This window comes from Haliotis cracherodii, unplaced genomic scaffold, assembly GCF_022045235.1.
Source record: "Haliotis cracherodii isolate W230 unplaced genomic scaffold, xgHalCrac1.p SCAF_14, whole genome shotgun sequence".
Classification (NCBI taxonomy): domain Eukaryota; kingdom Metazoa; phylum Mollusca; class Gastropoda; order Lepetellida; family Haliotidae; genus Haliotis; species Haliotis cracherodii.
In genome coordinates this window covers 28,084,490-28,107,560 of record NW_027266269.1, presented here as the reverse complement: position 1 = coordinate 28,107,560, position 23,071 = coordinate 28,084,490, and the positions used below count along the sequence as shown (strand labels likewise).

At 39.5% G+C, this 23,071-nt stretch overlaps 2 protein-coding genes across 2 annotated transcripts; both read right to left on the bottom strand.

Moving 5' to 3' along the window:
- Nucleotides 1–1,638: 1,638 nt before the first annotated feature.
- LOC139460335 (zinc finger CCHC domain-containing protein 18-like) lies at nucleotides 1,639–2,862 on the bottom strand. The gene has a single exon (XM_071241828.1). It carries the CDS (start codon nucleotides 2,860–2,862, stop codon nucleotides 1,639–1,641), a length of 1,224 nt encoding a protein of 407 aa, XP_071097929.1.
- An 11,555-nt stretch (nucleotides 2,863–14,417) lies between these two features.
- LOC139460880 (uncharacterized) lies at nucleotides 14,418–22,777 on the bottom strand. The gene is made up of 4 exons (XM_071242354.1): nucleotides 22,704–22,777; nucleotides 18,916–19,025; nucleotides 17,938–18,094; nucleotides 14,418–14,514 (listed from the first exon to the last, which is right to left on the bottom strand). The coding sequence occupies exons 1-4, from the start codon at nucleotides 22,775–22,777 to the stop codon at nucleotides 14,418–14,420; spliced, it is 438 nt and encodes a 145-aa protein (XP_071098455.1).
- Nucleotides 22,778–23,071: the final 294 nt, after the last annotated feature.

Here is a 23,071-nt window from a genome sequence, read left to right as displayed (position 1 = left end):
CTTTCGATGACACAACATGTCCAAGAAACTTTATCTTCTCCTTGAAGAAAGAACATTTATCTGGTGTTAACTTCAGGCCACACTCTCTGATTCTCTCGAAAACTCGGTCAAGTCGATCCAAGTGTTCTTCATATGTGTCGGAGAAGATAATGATGTCATCTATGTAGATTAGACAGATCTTGAGATGAAGCCCATCAAAACACTCGTTCATTAATCTCTGGTACGTTGCTGGACTGTTACACAAACCAAAGGGCATCCTGGTGTACTCGTAAAATCCGAGTGGTCCTACTGTGAAAGCTGTTCTCTCTTTATGTTCTTCAGCTAACTCCACCTGGTGATACCCACTCTTCATATCCAAAGTCGTGAAGAATTTGGATCCAACCAGAGCATCAAACATCTCTTCCACTCTCGGCAAAGAATAGCTGTCCTTGATAGTCCTGTTGTTGAGCTGGCGGAAGTCCACACACATTCTAAGTTTGCCATTCTTCTTCCTTGCGAGCACAACATTAGACGACCATGGTGAATAGGATTTACGAATGATCCCACTCAGTAAAAGTTGTTGAAGATGGTCTCTCACTTCCTGATACATCGGTGGTGGGATCCGTCTGTGTCGCTGTTTGAAGGGATGCTCATCAGTCAGCTTAATCCTATGCACCACCCTGTCAGTATAACCAACATCTGTATCCCCAGTTGAGAAGATGTCCAAGTGCTGTCTAATAACATCTTTGCCTCTGGCCAGTTCATCAGGAGTCACAGCAGCTTCTTCAAAGTCCATCTTCTCAATCAATGGTCCATCACTAGTGGTAGATGTCTGGGGTATGTCTTCAATGGTGACTGGCTGTACTTCACAAAGTATTGCATTGGGTGGTATAGAAACGGTCCTGGTGGTGACATTACAGATGTAAACATCAACTCCCATCTTCTGTTTACTGTTGTAGGAGACTAGACTTGGGGCAATGTCAAGGTCATCTGGTATTGTGGAAGTCTTCGTTGCCTGCAGTACAGCACAAGTCGAGTGGTACTCAAGAGGTTTATCAAGATATCCATGAATCTTTACTTCACTATTTGGTGGGATGATAAATCTCTTGAACTCGGCGCTCTTCACTAAAGCTAACCTATTGTGGCGCTTGACTAGCTCCTTCTCCCTAAGTACGAGACATCTGAAGGCAAGGTACCACGGGGTAAAGAGATTAGCACACTGTAAAAATCTGTTCCCATGATGCTCCTTACAATTAACCATAAGCGCATTCAAAATGTTTGTGCCCATAAGAATAGGTACAGTCTCATTGTAGTCACTGTCAGGGACAACAAGAAATAATCCTTGCTGGTCAGCTGGTGACATACCAGTTACCTGAAGCGGTGTCTCTACATATCCAAGATATGGTAATGGCTTACCATCAGCACACTCTACATGCAGGATACCTTCAAGTGGCTGTATAGGGAGGTGGGACAGGTGATCTCGATGGAAGGACTCGCTCATGGTTGAAACTGTAGCTCCGGTATCCAGTAGGGCTTTAGTGTTCACTCCATGAACGGCAACTTCCACTTCTGATGCAGTACCCACAAGGCCAGTTATATCATCATCTTTGGGACCCTGTACACTGAAATCCATAACATGTCCCACCTTATGGATTCTCCTCAGTTTAACGGATTCCAACTGTGGTCCATCCTAACTGTACACTTGTAGCTGACGTGTCCAGGTTGTCCACAGCGGTAGCAGATGGGGGTAGGCTGTCCATATGCATCAGTTGTCCACCCCTGCCTTGGCCGAACTGTCCTTGGATGAAAGGCTTGCTGTCCCCGTGCATTGTTGTTTTGAGCCTGAATAGAAGCAGGGGATGAAAACCGAACTGGAGGACCCTGAGGGTGCCGTGGCATCTCTTGGACTCCCTGAAATGGTGGATACCAGGCACCTGCAAAATCAATGGCGGGTCGTGTCTGTGCTTGAGAGGTATTGTCGCACTTCTTCTTGAGATCAGCTACTTCACCTGAAAGTTTTCTGATCATCCCCTTGATCTCTGCCAATTCCTTGTTCTCCTTGGAGACAGCCGCCATACCAGGAATAGGATTCTTCTTAGTAACAGTAGAATTGGGAGTAAAAGACAGGGGCCCTTCACGTGTCTTTAATTCCTGTTCTATTCTTCTGAGGCTGATTAGAAGATCGCTGAAGGTGAGGCTCTGGTCGTACTTGTGGCCGGAAATGTCCTTTAAGTCAGGCAGAAGTCCTGTCCATAGCATGGATTTAAGCATTCGGTCTTGCTTGTTAGCTTCCACTTCTCCGGCATCTATGGCCTGTCCCAAGAGGTCTTCTAGACGCACAGCCCAGGTAGCTACTGACTCAGTCTTGGTCTGTTTGGCGGAATAGAACTTTGCTAAAAGTGTCTCCGTCGCATCCACATCGCCAAAGACGCTGTCCATTTTGGCTAAAATAGAGCTTCCATCAACGTGTGGGCCTAACCTAAGTAATACTCTGGCAGCAGGTCCCTTCAGTGATCTCCTGATGGCTTGCTTGATGTTGTCCTCCGAGTGTAACTTATCCTGATATAGACACTTCACTTCATATCGCCAAATGTCATAACTGGCATCCTTGTTACCTTCCCCAGAAAAAAATGGTAGGCGAGGTACCTCTGCCACCTTTAGAACCGTCTCTGTACCAGTAAGAACTCCAGGGGTCTCATGAGTGCCTGTCTCAAATGGTAATTCTGAATGCTTAGATTCGGTCTTTACCTGTGAAGTACCAGAACACTCACGCATCCAGGCCATAAAGTCTTCTGGGGAACCCAACTTGGGGCGCATCTTGAGTGTATTGAGAGTAGACACAAGCTGGTCTATCTCCTCTTCAGTCATACCATCTGGCTCCATAATGAATAAGTAAACAAACTAGTAGATAGAAAATGAAAAATGGTAACACTTCTCACCAAATGTACTATCTGATGATGACTCAGCAAAGTCAAACACAAAATTGTGCCCTAAGTAATATACATGTTGGCGGAAGAATAAGCAGTAAACTTGTTTAGGAAGACATACTTGTTGTCGACTGGTAAAAAGCACAAAAATTGAGTAGTAACACAACTAAGAAGGAACACAAAAACAGCTAGAGTATATACTGCAGGTATGTATACTATCTACTTGAGTCAGGTATGTTGTATACTTCAGGCGAGTATACAAGTATAATATATACTTCAGGTAAATATACTGGGTACACTATACAGTGTATACATTGATATTTGCAATAGGATACTGGGGAATTTATGTATGATCAATTATGTGTAGGCTAAGTGCTCAGGTTAGTACAAATTTCATGCTTAACTTATGCAGGTGCAACGCAAGCGCAAATGATAGGTGAAACAGGAGAACACTGAAGAAATCCAACTGCAATAAAGACAAACTACTTAAACCAATTAACCGAAGAAAGGATCAACACACTAAAACCTAGTCGAACGAGATATCAACCCCTTTAAACTAAATGCTAAGTACTAACAACTAAATACTAATATCTATATTTATGATAATAAAGCATTAGACTATGCACCTTAACACGTAATTGAAATTATCTACTGGACGTAAATCCTACATTACTAAAATTTATTTAATAGTAAGTAATTATATACTTTATTGATTCCCTGTTTATTAATAAACACAAACTCACACCATGCAAACTCAATCACATGATATCAATCAATCAAAATCAAATGAAGTGACAAAAAAAACACTTCAAGATGAACGCTTGGTTACATAATAAATTACCGCGACAATAGCGAGTCGTGGCAGTACTGCGACAATATAAGGCTAAACAGTCGCGACAAAATCTGGAAAACCAAAGGCCTGCAACAATATTATCGCAACATCAGCGCGACAACAAATCATGGCAACGGCGCGAAATGAAAACAGGTCAAATATGTATTTATGGCAATGATCTAGTTATCAAAATAGTTATCAAAATATAAATTACATGAACATATGAGGCCTATAAATCACACGAAAGTCTGTAGCACAAAGACTCTGGCCCAAAGTCACTTGGGCTAATGCATGGTAGTCCCACTTGTAGTCTTGCAGATCAGAGTCACTGAATGGCACAAGCACCAATATACTCCCACTTATATCATAGTCAGTGGCACTAGCACCGAATACAGTCAGATGTCACAAAAATCATATAGTCACTGGCTCACATATCACCACATAACATGGTGTCTCTCACGGTGTCTGTCTCCAGGGGACGGGTGTCACTCTCTGGTTGTCACTCCTCACTGGGGGCTCCAAAATGTAGTAGCGGGTAAGGGGTGGATGTTGGTGGGGCACACACAACACGACGCTACTCGTCAGTTCACATGACAACCATCTTTATTCCGAGAGTAGATACTAATCATATTAAACCCTGAAAATATGATGCAAACATCATAAGTATTTTTGTAGCAGAACATGGAGATTAAACACAATTACAAGACTTCATCTTATCAGCTAGCACATTAGCACTAGCATGAATAAATCCTTAAATATAAATAGCAGGTTGTAAACTATTTCTGAATAACTATATAAAATTTCCATTTGTAAATACTTTGAGAATACATTAAATTCACACAAAACATTAATTTAGAAGAATAACCATATACTAGTTATTAGTTTGAACCATATATATATAATTATGCTCCCTACTTACCACTGTGTGGCAATGAGCTTATCTCAGTGGTTCGCAGTCACGTTCAATGTTGTTTACGGTCACATCATTCTATAACAAGTTGAAATACAACCTTGACAATACTAATAATGGCCATATAAAATAAGATATAAAAACAACCGATCTCCCATACATACGTTCTTATTTCATACCACGTTCAGACAGTTATAGGTTTAAGAACATGTTTAAATAATAATTTAGTTTAGTAAAGTGTATACTAGTAATGCAGTATTTAAGAAGATAACATACTGTAAAGATGCAATATGATACATTTTAGATTGAAATTAAATAAATTCTACATACAACCAACTGTAATGATAGTTGAAATACCTACTTTACTTTAACTACCAGCTAGGTTTACTTATACACTGATGCATTAATTTAACACCTCTTAAGTAATACAATATGTACAAGACCATATATACAATAGATGAAATACTAAGCCCATAGAAACTAACCTGGATAATGAAATCCTCCATACACAAACATCGAGTTCCCTGAATGTACAATGTTCAACATCCACAATCAGCAAGGGGCTGATATGAAGGAAAACGATCTAATACAAATCTAAGTGACCTCCTTGAATAATTGTGTACAACTGCCAACCGGATATGCCGGACAGAAACCTTTAAATCTACATACACAATAGATAGTAAGCTGACCACAGAAACTAAAGCAGACAGACAAAAGAAACTTGTGCAGTGTGCATACGCATGGGTCAGAACCTGGCCTGACCCAGTAAGGTGGCTATTGTTAAATGCAGGGTGCAGGGATAGGCTTATTGTATTGAGGGCTTGTATAACTCTAAAGGTTTGTTTGTAGGGTACTGTATGTAAAGTTTAAAGCTAAAATGAAACATCTAAAATATCTAACTTATATGTACAAATACTTAAAACATGACTTGGCCACAGTACTGTAACCCCTTCACTTGCGAGCTTTCTCCTCCCGCATTTAGCCTTCAAACTCTGCCCAAGCTATAGGTTCTTTTTCTTTTTTTGTACATTAAAAAGGCAAATTCGCCTGAAATGATTGGGGTCTGATATTTTCCAATCTTATGCAGACATCATGATTTTGGATACTGTCCTGATACTAGAGCATGATTACATACTAGATCATCATATAAGGCAATAAAAACATGTTATTGGGGTGCCGTTAAACCCAATCTCATTAAAATCAGATCTTAGTTCTCGCTATCGCTAAACAAAGATCTGAGAACATCCCCTTCAGGGTCACGTCAGAACGACCTTTCAACCAACCAATCAGAGCGTCGCTTCATAAAGGTGACTGTCGGAATGTGTTTTCTAATTATGCAACCACGAAATATTTAACACGGGGTATTCCGAACGACAGATACGTTGTTTTTTTATTATGTCCATACAATCTCGGCCATCTATAAGCCATTCCAGAATGTTCTTCTTATCAGTTTTATTTTTTTTAATCGAGAATACGTCAAAATATGTCATTTCCTTGGTCGGTCAAAATTCGCGAAAGGTCGTTCTGACGTGACCCGTAATGTGTTTATGAATCACTATCAAATAATGACGATACCAAGTGGCCGCAACCTGCCCCACCAGTCACAAACACATGCAAGTCAACTGTTCATCAAATTTGGAAATGTCTTCCACATGTCCACCATGAAACTTTTCGAAAGCTTCATGGAGGCCTTGAAAGTCCAAACATTGTTCAAAAGATTTCTGAGAAAGAGTCGTATGACGCTCTTTGAAATCTTGGTAGAATGAGCAGGCTCAATTGTATCTCAAGGCCTGTGAAGATCCGGGGTACAATAGGTCTTCAGCAACCCATGCTTGCCGTAAAATGCGACTATGCTTGTCGTAAGAGGCAGTCAGATAGCTTGAGTGCGGCGTAAAACAACAAACGAACCAACCAACCAATATTTGGTACAGTGGAATATGAAGTGTTTTTCGTCTCTTCAGTAATAGCACAATTAGAATAAGGCGACAAAACTCTTTCAATATGCATAAAGACTTCTCTGCTGGAAGGGAATTGGCTATTTGATGTGATTATGAAACGATATCAGATCATCGATGTACCTGAAGCTTAAGTTTAATTTCTTGACTAAACTACCTTGTTTTGACTTGGCCAATCCGAGTAGAAATTCCGACTCATGTGCTAAAGGAAACAGATCGGTAGGAAGGGTAACACAACTGATGCCTATGGAGATCAGGGGCCTGAAGTTAGCAACGGGTTCGTTATTCGTTATCCGTTTTTTCGAAGAACGAAAAACAAGCCAGCAACGGATTCGTTATTCAAAGGCTGTATATTAAACTACAGTAATGTGGTCAAATACACTGAAACTCGTTTAATAAATGACAGCAGGTTCGTCTTACATCATCATCCAAAAGCTGTTCAGTTATTCAGTACTTTTGAATAACGAAAAACAAACCAGCACCGGGTTCGTTATTCAGACTTGGTATAACAAATATAAGATACCGTATTGCCAGTGGGTTCATCTCTTTTGAATAACGAAAAATTAAACTGCAACATTTTAGTTTTCAGTTCATGTCCAACAAATTGTCAAATGTGAGGTAGTCTAATTTATGTTCAAGCAGTCTTTAGTTACTAAGTGCTGTCCAGCAACTGGAATCTAAACAGCACCACTCATCTTTTGTCAAAACATTCAGTCGGATCTTTCCGGCAGTTTATGGATGAATAATAACGAACTAAAAGGGGATAGATCAAACTGTATTCAATTTATTTGTAGGAAAGGGTTACAATACCACTTACACTCTTGTATGATCATTTTCATTACAGTTAAATGTAGTGAGTTACCCAGACAGTATTTTCTATAAAAAGGCGTTCGTCAGATAGCAGTTATGTTCATTCTATAGGTAAATTTACTGTGGACAGAACGTTATATACGTCACAATGCAAAGCTGATCCATCTGACTGCGGTGAAACTAAATGGCAATGTATCTATACAGACATGCAATGTACACTTATGTTTACTGACGTCTTGAACTCTACTGAACTATAATCTAAGTTTACTGCACTGTGCAAGTGGCTGTCTAGAACTGTGCAAACAAACGTGAGGTTAACTTGTCACCTATATGATGAATACAATCATGGGATCCATTCCAGGTCGTAGTCAACGATCAAAGTTACAAACCCAAACAAATCTAATGTCATAGTATCAGACATTCGGAGAGTAGTAAGACATCTTACTGCAGTTGTGTGATATGTCATCACCATTTACTGACCAGTCATGTAATTCATGAAAACATAGATATATTGTAAGACTCTGTTCTATAGTGGGTAATGATGGACACTGACCAAAAACGTTGTATTCTGTGGGAACGGATATAAGTGGTGTGGTTGAAGATACAGTGGCAGGGTCTACGAGCAGAGGCCACACTCATTATACAATTAAATTTTCCTATATTTGTTAATTTGTCCTAAACAAAGTCAATATTTAATGAGGGCTACTTCTACTTTCCCACAATTTAAGTCTTTATTGTAAATAAGTACATACATAAAAAGCAGTAGCAGATTCTTTATTCCATTTATTTATATATTTTCTTGGACATGAACTGAATAACGAACCCGGTGCTGGTTAGTTTTCCTTATTCAAAAGTACTGAATAGCTTAACAGTTGTTGGGAGATAGACCATAGACTATCTTATTATTAATAGAATTGTTGGACATAAACTAAATAACGAACCCGGTATTTGACCACATTACTGTAGTTGTTTAATATACAGCCTTTGAATAACGAACCCGGTGCTGGCTTGTTTTTCGTTATTCTAAAAACGAAAAACGAATAACGAACCCACTGGAAATACGGTATATTATACAATGTATTTGTTATACCAAGTCTGAATAACGAACCCGTTGCTGGTTTGTATTTCGGTATTCAAAAGTACTGAATAACTAAACAGCTTTTGAATGATGATGTAAGACGAACCTGCTGTCATTTATTAAACGAGTTTCAGTGTATTTGACCACATTACTGTAGTTTGATATACAGCCTTTGAATAACGAACCCTGTGCTGGCTTGTTTTTCGTTATTCGAAAAAACGAATAACGAATAACGAACCCGCTGCTAACTTCAGCCACCTATGGGGATCCCTACTTCTTGACTAAATCTTTTATCACAAAACTTTACATAGATGATACCAATGGAATCCTCCAATCACATATTTAAAATTTTAAATTAATTTTATACTATACACTTATATGTCTTTGAAAGGCATTTAGAAGGGATAAACATAAGGGAGAGAATTTATGGATGTCAACTTCTTTATTATGTGGAACACAACGTTTCGGAGTAGATGCGTACTCCTTCATCAGGTGAATGAACCTCATGAAGGAGTCATCATATACTCCGAGACAGTGTGTTCCTCATAATAAAGAAGTTGCCATCCATAAATTCTCTTCCTTATATTCACTTATATATACCGTAGGTATCCTGGTACTAGTATCTGCTCAAATACGGTTTGATTTGATCCCCGACCAGTGCATCAGTAATCATTCTCAACTTCCCGGGGAGTATACAACCCACGCTGCTCAGGGGCGCAAGAAGGTTTTGACACCCACCTCACATATCGGGTACCCATTCCCTGCTGGGTGAACAGAGGCACATTTGAACTAGAGTCACTTGCCCAGTCTGACACCACACGTTTTGACACTTGTGTTCTTTTCACATATTGTTTTATAGTAAACTTCAGATGGTTGGTTGGTTAGTTTATTGTTTAACGCCGCACTCAGCAATATTCCAGCTTTATGACGGCGGTCTGTAAATAATCGAGTCTGGACCAGACAATCCAGTGATTGACATCATGAGCATCGATCCACGCAATTGGGATCGATGACATGCATCAACCAAGTCAGCGAGCCTGACACCCGATTCCGTTAGTCGCCTTTTATGACAAGCATAGTCGCCTTTTACGGCAAGCATGTGTTGCTGAAGACCCATTCTACCACGGATCTTCCAAACCAGAAACAGAATCCACTAAACCAACAAAGACCACATGTTCATGAATTTAAAATTTGCAAACAAGGGAATTTATGCCTTAAATTTAAGTAACATTCTCAGATAAAAATCAGTTTACCAAAATGTCCCGCAATATTTCAAATTTCAGGAATGACCAATAATTTCATTTTCTTATACGAACACCATTTCATCCAGGTTGCTCAATTGTAGGAACGTGTTGCAGAACCTTGAGTTCGCAGCTCATGATGTAAATTCCCTTGATTGTGGCTGCCAAGATCCATCATACTGCTATCAACCTGAATGTCATATAATCACAGGTGACTTCTCTCTTGTTCACAATAACAACCTTCAATATCGTGAGAAACCTCCTACCAATTGGGATCACAACTTTAAATTTATTATGGATGCCGTCAAAGCAAATGCCCAAAAATGGGCCTAAAGCGAAGACGAACCTGTTGAATGTCTTTTAGAGTGGGTAAGTCAGTGCGTGATGTTGCCTTTGGCAAAATACACAAACTTAAAAAGAGAAAACGGAATTGGAATGAGGCTTTCCTGTCCCAGACATCTTCCCGAGGCAAGTGGGTGAACTGACTTTAAAAGTCCAGTTTCCACCCTTGCCGAACTAGGCTGGTATTATAGAGTTATACTTTGTCTATGCGAGTCCAATCAATAGTCCACTGTAGGCGCTACGATCGAGCCCAGTCCAGTTCGGCAAGGGTGGAAACTGGACTTTTATAGTCAGTTAACTCCCTTGCCTCGGGTAGATGGTTCCAGAGGGCTGTCATCCAAAGTCTGGCTGCCCTACATGAAAAGTTTGTAGTTGTTCCCACAGAGTAGGCCTCAAAAAGCATAACCATTATATGTAAACATCACAGCATTAATTGTTTGATCAAAGAACTTGATACAAATAATGCCACATAAAAGGCCAGTATGTTATCTGAGGAAACAATCTGACAAAACCATGCATCAGTACTATCAGTTTTTGACTTGACTCTAAAACCTGAAGACGTCTCCATTCCTCTTTTGTACTGGATTCCAAAGCTCAATAAAAGTTAACAAAGAGAGATATATTCCTGGGTCCTTCGAAAGTACCACCAAATCCCTGTATCAAAGACTAACCATAATCCAAGTTCTATTCTGTCAAGACATTTGATTTTCAACTGAAGGAAAAACTGCATTCCCTGACCCATGGGGCTTTTGTTACAAAACGCAGTGACACCAAATACAGTTACGTATCTATCTTCAGATGTCCAGGACAATTTGTCAAAAATGAAAGCAAATGTCATCTGAAGTTCACTGAGGAAACAATATGTGAAACGCTGGACTCCCTCATTGATATTATCTATGTAAAAAATGGGATAAGACATTTAGTCAAGAAGAAGGCATCCCCATGGGCACCAATTGTGTTCATTTTCTTGCACATCGGTTTTGTTATGTATATGAATGGGAAATTCTGTTTCGGATTGGCCAAGTCAAAATCAAGGTAATTTGGTTAAGAAGTTTAACTTTAGCTTCAGGTATATCGACGCTTTGATATTTTTCAATAACCATCAAATAGACACTTCCCTTCCACTGATTTACCCAACTGAATTAGAAATAAAGGAGACCAGTGAGACCGCCTCACCTATTTCAAAGCATAAAGATTCAGAGTGACGAAACACCCTCCACAAGACTTTATCACAAGAGGGATGACTTCAAGTTTCCAATAGTCAACTGTCCCTTCATGTCGAGGCATATTCTAACAGCTCCTGCCTTTGGTGTCTACATTTCACAACTTTTGAGATACAATCGAGCATCATCTATCTGCCAAGATTACAAAGAGCGTCAGGCGGGTTTTGCTCAGAAATTGTTTGATCAAGGTTACAGCTTTCAAAACGTTTCATGGTAGACATGTGGAAGACTTTTAAAATATTTGAAGCATCAGATGCAATAATGATGTCCGATGCAATTCCCTATTTTGACTTGTACCATATGTTCCCGTGTTTTTTCAGATGAACAATTGACTTGCGAACACCTGGTGTCATCATTTTTTATAAGGATTCACAAACACATGTTTAAGTTGGAACCGTAGGTCGATTCTGCTGTAGGCAGAGATTTCTATTGTTTTTTCAGTTGTACAAATTGACTTGCCTTTGCATGTGTGTGTGACGGCTGCTACCGGTGGAGCAGGGTACACCCACCTTTTCGCGAACACCTGGTATCATCACTGTTTGATAGTGATTCATAATCACCTGCTCATGACATAGTCGGAATCGTAGGTCGACTCTGCTTTTGGCAGAAATTTGTATTGATAATGGAACAGGTTTTGTCGCATTTATTTATTAGGAATCCCGTCCCTTTCCCGAGTCAGTACGAGTCACGTTCAATTACAGCAGATCAACAACAATCGTTATATTAAACTCATACAGGGCTTTTGGGAACCGCCTCCGTGGTCTAGTGGTAGAGCGTCCGCTCGGAGAGCGGAAGGTCCGGGGCTCGATCCTGACCGCGTCATACCAAAAGACGTAAAAAGATGGTACTTGTTGTTACCCTGTCTGGCGCTCGGCATCAAGGGGCTAAAACAAGGACTGGTCGGCTCGGAGTCAGTATACTGTGTCTGAGTGGGGTATTCATGTTAAACTGCGGCATGGTATCTCAGTGAGCTAGCACTATAAATCGGCATCAGTCCGGACTAGTACAAGCAGCCACACAAACACACACACGTACATGCACGTCGCTATATAAGTGCAATAATCTTGGACGCGACGTTAAACCTCATTTCACCTCACCTCACCTTTTGGGAAATATTATCACAGTGCAATAAAATCAAGCATAAGTCAGAAGAGAAGTGCCTATCCTTGTGTGATACCATTTAAATCACATTTACTTATTAGATAATATCGTCCATCCAAATCACATAGAGAGATTATATGAAGGTGATTATCTGAGTATTGTATAATTTTGCTTTGATAAGAAAATCTGAAACATTTTCATTCTAAACTACTGTATTCGACGTAATAAGCGCCCACGGCGATATTTGTCAATATATTGGCTAGTTAACAATCCCAATTAGCATCCCTTCCGATTGATCAATGTACACAAGACTTATTTATTCGTGTATAATACGTGTGTTATATGCATTCTTAATTATGGGAAATTAAATTCTGGAAAAATATATCTGTCGTATATAAACATTTCAGGCTGTCAGCATAAACTTCGAAATTTATGATCTTTCAACTCTGTTGTTTTTCACCAAAATAATATTCTGATAAGAGCCCCCTATATCTAATTTTGAGAGCGCCCTGGGCGCTTATTATATCGAATACGGTATTTCAAACACGTTTAGGATACAAATATATTTAGGCACCAAAACACTTTTTACTGCGGGGTTACCAATAAGACGTGTAGGAAGAGGAAGTGCCCACTACTGATATAAAGAGGGAGATAATATTAGATTACTAATTATTAGCTGAGATAATGAAAAGACTCAGTTCATAAAATAATTTGAACTCACAGTCTTTAATTACTAAACGATACACTGCCTGGGACCTTAGCTTCAATGGATGCAGTATGCAAATATTCGTTTTTTTGCGAAGGAGATAAGCCATACTGTTATAGTTAGACTTTATTTTCGGGACCTAAGTTCTTGAAATGAATGACGTAGTAATTTCCTATAGGTACTCGGTATATGCTATTTCAGTACCCCAGTATCTTCAGTCGACATTTCACAGACACTGAATAAAAGTGGACAAAACGTTTATGGAGAACAACCTTCTTTATTATACTGACATATATATCGACATGATCTTCATACTGTTATCAGTCTTGCTTGACTTTGTGCCTATCAACCATTTCATTGACAAATAATTGTTATTCCAACACAATATATACATGCAAAGGAAGATAAGAGAAAAACGTTTCCTATGATTAGTGATGCACAAGTATCAACAAGAATGCCAATCTATTTGCAAAATGAGAAAAGGAACTGTGAAAAAAAATGGAATTTATAATGTTTCCTGTTGTTATTTTTACCTGATAAAATGAAAGTGTGACCACCTCTTTCGCAAAATGAACCGTCATTATCGGAGTACCTCTAAACCAGTGATCGGTTTCACGGCACTCTAAAACAGGATATATCTTTGTTATTGGATTATTTGATGATATTCTTTAATCATGTCCTAAATTTGGCGTGGATCGATGCTCATGAAATTAAACACTGGATTGTCTGGTCCAGACTCGATTATTTACAGACCGCCGTCATATAGCTGGAATATTGCTGAGTGCAGCGTTAAACAACAAACCAACCAACCAACCGTTAGTCGCCTTTTACGTCCTAGAATCAGAACAGTATCCACAATCAGGGCGTGATGCAATTATACATTCTCTTATATAAAAGGTACTATATCAGACACCAATCATTTCAGGCGCATTTTCCTTTTAAAGGTACACAACATAAATAATTATAGCTTGGGCAGAGTTTGAAGGTAAATTGAATTGGGAGAAAGCTGGCGATAGAGGGGGTTATAGTACCACCAAATAATATCATTTTTTGCAGTATGTTATTCCAAACTGATTATCCGAGAAGAAAAGCCGTATGTATGTTGTTGTTGTTATTATATGTTCACTCTGTATTTACATCTATTTGTGTAAATAAATGTATATAGTTCAGTGATTTCTTTGACTGCAGTGTTGGAACAAATGTTGGCGTTGATGAGAAATGGTTGATGTTTTCGACGGAGTACCAAAGCCTACAGATCAAAAAAAGATCGTCCTTGCTATGCTTGGGATACGAACATAGGCAGCGATTTTCAATTAAAGAAAGACAAGATGAGCATCGTCATCTGTGGGTACAACATCTGCTGCAAATGAAGGCAGCCTCTTTCCCTCCATCGTTATGACAGTGAACCCTCTGTAAAGATAGTGACAAGACATACATCATTGATACATTTAAAGACATATTATATGTCATCAATGAAACAACAGTCTGTATAATCGTCTCTTATTACTGGGAGAATAATAGGATTCAATTAATTCTATACACAAAGAAAACAGTTAAGCACACTCTAATTTTGCATTATTGTTTGGTCCAAATATTTGTAAGTCATGAAAGATATAATTACGGGAAGAAATATGTTTTCTCGAGATGATGTAATCAGTCATGTGTGACAAAAGCTTACGTGCCATGCATGGTATGCCCGAGTATGTCTAAAAGCAGTATATTCAAACGTTAAAATTGCTTTCGGTTGTAGTTCGCTTGTAAACAGCTATTCCATGACATTGTGTGACCATGGCACGAAGGCGATTATCAAACGCCACAAGATGGCAAATAATCAGCATGCATTACGCTGGAATCTCCTGTAATGCCATTGGTCGGAATTTGGGCTATCATCACACTGTCGTAAGCCCTTTAGTCGAGAAACATCCTCAGACCGGTGATGTACAGGACCGTCCCAGATCCGGAAGACCCCCTGTGACGACACATCGCGAAGACAGAGACCTTCTTCGTCTCATACGCTGAGAACACTTTTTAACAAGTACTCGTCTGAAACATCTGCGGTTGCCCAATCGTCGTTTCAGCACCAGAACCGCCAGGAACCGGCTGAAAGCCGGTGGTTGTTGGAATGGATTGATGAGCAATGGGTGGTCGGATGGTTGTTGGAATGGATTGATGAGCAATGGATGGTCGGATGGTTGTTGGAATGGATTGATGAGCAATGGATGGTCGGATGGTTGTTGGAATGGATTGATGAGCAATGGATGGTCGGTTGGTTGTTGGAATGGATTGATGAGCAATGGATGGTCGGATGGTTGTTGGAATGGATTGATGAGCAATGGATGGTCGGATGGTTGTTGGAATGGATTGATGAACAATGGGTGGTCGGATGGATGGATGCATGGACTGATGGATGGATATCATACAGCATAACTATCTCCGGGATAACACAGGCCCCTTCTGCTCCTTGGGGAAAGCATCGCTTTGATGTGAAGGTCACCACGTCACAACCCATACCTGCTGACTGGAGACAGAGCGACACGCCCTAAGAGAGGGGCGTAGAGCAACTCATTAACAATGTCACTACTAACAGTAAACCAATGTCATGCTGCCTCGAAAACATGTGGGCGGGCATTACGTCCCTTCATCTGCACTCAGGCGAGAACATGATCTCAAACATGTCGTCCTGGTGGTGTACATCACTCAAACAGCAATTAACAATGATGAGTTGTGTTCTCCCATGACTTACGAAGCCATGTCATACCGTTACACGTCCACCCTTAAACTGACGACGCTGAGTAACGCAAGCGTCGCTAAAACGTTCTCCTGTACGCATATAGAACCTTGCACGACCACCGGAGCTTACCAGATGAAACCTGGACTCATCTGTGAACAGCATACAGGTGAGGTGAGGTGAAATGGGGTTTAACGGCGCGTCCAAAATTATTGCACTTATATAGCGACGTGCATGCACGTGTGTGTGTGTGGCTGCTTGTACTAGTCCGGACTGATGCCGATTTATAGTGCTAGCACACTGAGATACCATGCTGCAGTTAAACATGAATACCCCACTTAGACATAGTATACTGACTCCGAGCCGACCAGTCCGTGTTTTAGCCCCTTAATGCCGAGCACCAGACAGGGTAAAAACAAGTGCCATATTTTAACGTCTTTTGGTATGACGCGTCCGGGGATCGTCCAGGCGGACGCTCTACCACTAGACCACGGAGGCGGGCGAACAGCATACAGTTTTGTCTTCTGAACTTCATGCTGTCTGCATGGAACTAGGCGTCCCTCTCGGTGACATAGAAACAACATTGGGCTTGTCGCGGGACATCTAGGCCGGATGTTGTGCTCCCTCAGACTAATCGGCCTCAAATTATCAGACCCGTGAATGTGACGGTTATCTTTTGATGCACCAACCGAATATGTTTGTCTTGTTGACGTGTCGTCACACGTGGATGACCGGCCTTTGAAAAGCTTTGAAGAGTGTTGCGCTACTGTAGATTACGTCTCCAAAGAGATTAAATTATGTTTCGATGAAATTAAAATTATGTCTCATACCTTCCCGTAGACGTTGATGTTCACAAGCCGTTGCACTGGGTAAGTTTTATTTACGGTTAAACAAAAGTGTTTTATGAGCACCTGATAGCTGAACAATTATTGTGTGCTGTTCATATTGAAAAATATGTATCATGCTCCGACAAACACACAAACATACAAATTGTGAATCACAAAGTAAAGTCGAGGAGATGTCCTAATGAATATGAACTGAAAGGAGCATTATTTAATTTCAAAATAAATGTGCATTTATTGAACTTTATAGGAAGCACAGTTCCTTTTTGCGCTAGTATATAAACAAACTTGGAATATTCATTATTCACTGTGTGTGTCAGTGTATTATTGTTGGTATTAGGGGTTACAGTTTTATTATTGTTATTAGTGAAGTAGCAGTAGCAGTAGTAGTTGTAGTAGTAGCAGTAGTAGTAGTAGCAGTAGCAGTAGAAGTAGCAGCAGTGGTAGTAGTAGTTGTAGTAGCAGCAGTGGTAGTAGTAGCAGTAGTAGTGGAAATATAGCAGTATTATTGTTAGTTTGTTTGTTTTTTTGTTGTTTAACTCAGCAATATTCCAGCTATATGACGGCGATCTGTAAATAATCGAGTCTGGACCAGATAATCCAGTGATTGACATCATGAGCACCGATCCACACAATTGGGACACAATGATATTATCAACCAAGTCAGCGAGCCTGACCACCCGATACCGTTTGTCGCCTTTTACGACAAGCATAGTCACCTTTTACGGCAATATGGGTTGCTTAAGACCTATTGTACCCCGGATCTTCACGGGTATTATTGTCAGTAGAACGATATTAGTAATTTTGGAAATAAGCTAGAAATAGATGTTTAGCTAGTATAGTTTGTCTACTTAGTAAGTAGTAGTATCTATTTTGGAATAAGCATAGTTTTTGGGGTTTACACGTATTTTAAGTGATGTAATAAATGCTTAGAAATGTAATATATCTGTGTGGCTTCAATACGTGACGACCCGTGAAGATTTCGGGGTAGAATAGGTCTTCAGCAATCCATGTTTGCCATAAAAGGCGACTATGTTTGTCGTAAAAGGCGACTAACAGGATCGGGTGGTCAGGCTGGCTTACTTGGTTGATACATGTCATCGAATCCAATTGCATGGATCGATGCGCATGATGTCAATCACTGGATTGTCTGGTCCAGACTCGATTAGTTTACAGACCGCCGTCATATAGCTGGAATATTGCTGAGTGCCGCGTTAAACAACAAACAAACAAACATCAATTCGTGACAAGCAGCATACGTACCTCTCGGCATATTCATTGAGATAAAGAATTTGGTTGTGAATGGTGAGAAAGAAGGTGTCTTCGTCAATCTTCTGAATAGCATGTTGGTCACCAAGTGGATGTTGCCTCTGGCTTATGAGAGTCTTCGTGTCGCAGTCGACCAAATAAAGTCGTTTATCTGCACATAAATACATATTTGTGTTTGAAAAGTGGATCAATATGAAATGGTTCTAGTATTAACTGTGTAATCTATGATGGTTGGTTGGTTGGTTTGTTGTTTAACGCTGCACTCAGCAATATTCCAGCTATATGACGGCGGTCTGTAAATAATCGAGTCTGGACCAGACAATCCAGTGATTAATATCATGAGCATCGATCCACGCACGCATTTGGGATCGATGACATGCATCAACCAAGTCAGCGAGCCTGACCACCCGATCCAGTTAGTCGCCTTTTATGACAAGCATAGTCACCTTTTACGGCAAGCATTGGTTGCTGAAGACCTATTCTACCCCGGAACCTTCACAGCTCGTAATCTATGAAGGTAGGGGAATAAGAACAAGCAGCTGAGTTCATAAAAACCGTTGTTGTTGTTTGTTGTTTGTTTGTTTTTTGTTGTTGTTGTTGTTGTTGTTTGTTGTTGTTGTTGTTGTTTGTTGTTTGTTTGTTTGTTTGTTGTTGTTGTTGTTTGTTTGTTTGTTGTTGTTGTTGTTTGTTTGTTGTTGTTGTTGTTGTTGTTGTTGTTTGTTTTGGTTTGGTTTGGTTTTTTTGGGGAGGGGTATGTGTCATCAAAATTAATACATGCTGGATTTATCAAACTTCCAGATCAGCTTTGTATCATTAATGTGTTTTCCGCATGAAATAAAATAAGACACTTATAGAATGAAGCGGAGAGGAAAGCTTATTTTTGTTAAACTATTTAATTTCTTATTTCGACTTAAATCATGATGCTATACAGGCAGAGACTTATACCATTAAGCAACCCAGCATCCAACCTACCGGCTTCATTGTAAAACATGTCTCCAGGCTGTCTATTATGTATTTCCTTGAGACCCTTGCCATCGTAATCAATCACAAACATCACATGCAGATCTGCAAAATATATTAATCTGAAATACAAAATATAAATTGTCAATGCAAGAGAATAACAAGTCTAGATTATCCGCCCAAACAGATTAAAATTTGGCGTAAAGGTCAAAATACCTGTGAAATGTATGTATTTATTGCCTGACGCACTTAACCTAGGTTGACAGTTGGCAGGTAGTTACATGTAGTTGCTAAACCCTCTCAAACATACCCTCCTGAACTGTCGAGCAGTTCAAATAACCTTTACACTGACAAAACTTATGTTGTTTACTACATGTTATTTGTTATGATACCAGCTGCTACAAAAATAAAGATTTATTTCACACGATGTTGCTACTTTTTAAAAATAAATAGAGTGTTCTAGTTTTGGGATTACTGTCCTTTCGAACGGGGTGATTCTAATAAATAAATAAAATATGGGCTTAACATGCTCGTTTAGAGTAAATTGTTATTGGAAAAGCTTCTTTTCTTATTTTGTCATATTGATCACGATTTACTTATAAAGTCGGGGCGGTCGGGTAGCCTAGTGGTTAAAGCGTTCGCTTGTCACGCCGAAGACCTATGTTCGATTCCCGACATGGGTACAATGTGTGGAGCCCATTGCTTGTGTCCCCCGCCATGATATTGCTGGAATATTGCTAAAAGCGGCGTAAAACAATACTCACTCACTCACTTATAAACTCAAACAATGTTTTTACCACAATGATCATCACTGTATTTCAGAGCTACTGAAAACGACGACATTCAAAGTCATCGAACTGAGTTTAGGGATAGTCTGATACGTCATGTACTCTTCAGCCAAATTTTGAAATAAGCAGCTTTAACATAAAGCTCTTCATAATCAACACTGATAGAAAACAAGAACGTTATATTACATGCTCAAGTTAATGGGTGATGGAAAATGGACAAAGCTTGACATGACCTAACTCACCTGAGAATGAAAGCCAGATAGTCATTTTCAAATATTTTGACAAGAATATGTTTAAACCTTTTTTTATAATATTGTATATTTTCATGTACATTAAATCGTGAAATAAATACTCGTAAAACAGTTTTGGTTCTGGTGCTTCCAGGTGTAATGTTGGCGTTTTCACGAGTAACTTTTGTCTTGACTTTGACATGAATTAAAACAAAAACACATCGTATCGGCTCATATATCACACCTGAATCATGGACTAAAATCTATTTGTGAAATTATTGTCTCATTATTGTAATTATTGTAATAAACGTGACCAGTACCTTTCATCCTGGTTAATCGGCACATGCCAATTTCGTATGGGTGATGAGCTGCAAGCGGTGCCTTACTTTAGACGGCGTTTGTACAAGAAAACTCATTTGAGGACTCGAACATCGACAAGGTCGGAAATTGGTATGAAACCCCCTGGGACACTACGGCACACGCCTATTTGACGGCGTTGGTACAAGCAAACCCTTGAGGATTCGAATACTGACGAAATCGGAAATGGGACACTCCGGCACAGGCCAAGTTCGTAGCGGCGATCCCCGCCCGTTTCAACGCCCGCCCTTAGCAGATCTGGGGTTACCGACAGCGTTGGTGAGAACAACCCATTTGACAAATTGAACACAAACGAGGTCGGATATGGGTTTAGAACACCCTGGAACACTACTGTACTGTCGCCTTACTTTTGACGGCATTGGCACAGGCAAACCCTTTGAGCATTCGAATATGGATCAAGCCTTGGGCGGAGTCGGCGCGGCCATCTCAAGCGAAGATGTGCTCGGGCACGCCCGCCTCACCAATCAATCAGTTTATTCTCAAAAAACACAAAAGGAGGGATAAGAGCAAATTACAAGAAATAATTCTATATATGTACAAATAGCAGACAAGTTGGCAGCTAATAACAACATGTGATTACCGATCATTTTTAATAATAATGGACATTTTTACAATAAATCTCGATAAATTATTTAGATCCTGTGTGTTTGTTGTTGATAAGAGTTTTACAAATTTTATAATATTTGGCCATTCTGTATAATATGAAATGTTTTCCTCTCTCTTTTCAAAAAAATTACATCTGAATATGTAGTGAAACTTATTAGCAATAGATAGAGAATTACATAATTTACAGGTTTTATTTTCCTTGGGAATATTTTTCATTAGGTAAATTATGATTACAGGTTCGAAATCGTAGTATTGGAATTGATATTCGTTTTGGCAATAGAAGATATTTATCGAGAACCGGAGTGTCCTAAAAATGTTAATGATATAATCTCTCAGAAATAGAAGTAACGTCACTTCTTTCAGAAATTGATCTTTAAGTATTTGCTCTTTCTCTGACACTAGCCACTTTGTTGTGCAAATTGACGGATTGTTGAATACATAAGATAATCCAATACTGGCTAGTATATCCAGCACACATCTGACCCAGGGATCTGTTGATGCAATAGTGTTCCTATTAGGTGCCCAATATTGATATAACAGCTGTGAAAGTTTATACACACCAGATTGATATGTTAGTTTTGCCAGAAAGATATCATTCGTTTACAAATTATTATTCTGAATGGAAGCCTACCTAATTCGCCACATATCATATAAAGAGGAGTTGAATTTCTTAATCCTGTGATAGGTCTGAGGAATTTGAGGTGTATTCTTTCTATAATTTCTAAATTTTAAAGCCCCAGATTTCTGAACCATTAGTTAATATTGGTAATACCATCGTATGGAAAGCTGATAATACACAGTCCAAAGGTAAATTTAAATGTCTTGATTTTTTTTAATCAGACAAAACATTGCTTTCCATGTACTATCCCTAAGGGACTTAAGACTGGATACCAGTTTTATATTCGCAGAAATGGTGCTCGTGACTCGGGCACGCCCGCCTCAACCCTTCCTGTCCTAAGCGGGGCTGGGATTCCTGTCTTTGGCTGCGTTTTAATTTTCCGCAAGTACGGCAGTAAACTCCATTCACTCATTTCAGTCACTGGTGCGCATTCGTGAAGCGCGTCATTTTTTGTGTCGTCAATGGCCACCATTGTGAAAGCACCGCTTCTCGTCTACTCAGTTGCCCTATTATGTTCAATTTGTGTATGCATATGTAGAGAGTTCCACAAAAATTCCAAGGCTGTGCGTACGTTTGTGCTTGTGTGTTACTTTGAGCCGCTATTGCTACATGCAACTATATTTTCTTCTTGCTATCATACATTGCTGGAACATTTCTTATTGATGTTTGTTTGTTTGTTGTTTAACGCCGCACTCAGCAATATTCCAGCTATATTCCAGCGGTCTGTAAATAATCAAGTCTGGACCAGACAATCTACTGATTGACATCATGAGCATCGATCCACGCAATTGATGTCACGTCAAGACGTAAGGTTGCTCTTGAGTGTTGAAAAGTCACATTCCCCAAAATGGCCCTGGCTTTTCCTAAGTGTACGAAACAGAAATCAGTCGATGTTGTTGGAATGGTATTTTTGGGCAATTGAACATTTCATGTAAACAGGAATAAGGCGTAGATTGTATAATGATATATTTGATGTTTTATACTGAAATACCGGAATTTGGGCTGTTAATTTGGTAGAAAATCTAATGACATTGTGCAGACGCATAAACTTTGCGTGGGATCTGTCCGGATGCTTACACTTTCGTATTGTTGAATGCGTATAAGTATCTTTACAACAGTGAAAGAAAAAAGGTAAATGGGTGATTCTGAATAACAAGAGAGGTTGAGTATTTTTGTTACCTGTTTCTTTCATCAATTTCCAACTGCCAAATGTAACTGTGGTGGTGTAGAGATTGTATTTTCCCTCCTTTCATAGTTGAGCGAGAAAGTTCCTTGCTTGCAACCGAAATCAGTATGCGTCCGGGAAGGTCGAACTTAAAGTACTCGACTCTTGCTCCTGTCAATGTATGCATATGCTGTGACAATCAATCAAGCATCAATGATCATGTTGAAAACTTAGTTGTTGGTCTCTTGACTGTGAAATATTCAGAATCATTTATTGTTTTATTCCGTCAAAGATCACAGGTCTGAAGGACATAACATTATCAATATATATTTGATAAATTACATCATGACATATCACTTGGAATTAAATGCATGGAAATTTC

What these genes read in the sequence shown, in the direction of transcription:
- LOC139460335 (XM_071241828.1), bottom strand. Translation starts at nt 2,862, where the DNA reads ATGGAGCCAGATGGTATGACTGAAGAGGAGATAGACCAGCTTGTGTCT.
- LOC139460880 (XM_071242354.1), bottom strand. Translation starts at nt 22,777, where the DNA reads ATGAAAGGAGGGAAAATACAATCTCTACACCACCACAGTTACATTTGG. An exon ending in CATGTTTTACAATGAAGCCG is followed by an intron (nt 18,095 to 18,915) that starts GTAGGTTGGATG and finishes ATTTATGTGCAG; the next exon opens with ATAAACGACTTTATTTGGTC. An exon ending in CTCAATGAATATGCCGAGAG is followed by an intron (nt 14,515 to 17,937) that starts GTACGTATGCTG and finishes CTATCTTTACAG; the next exon opens with AGGGTTCACTGTCATAACGA.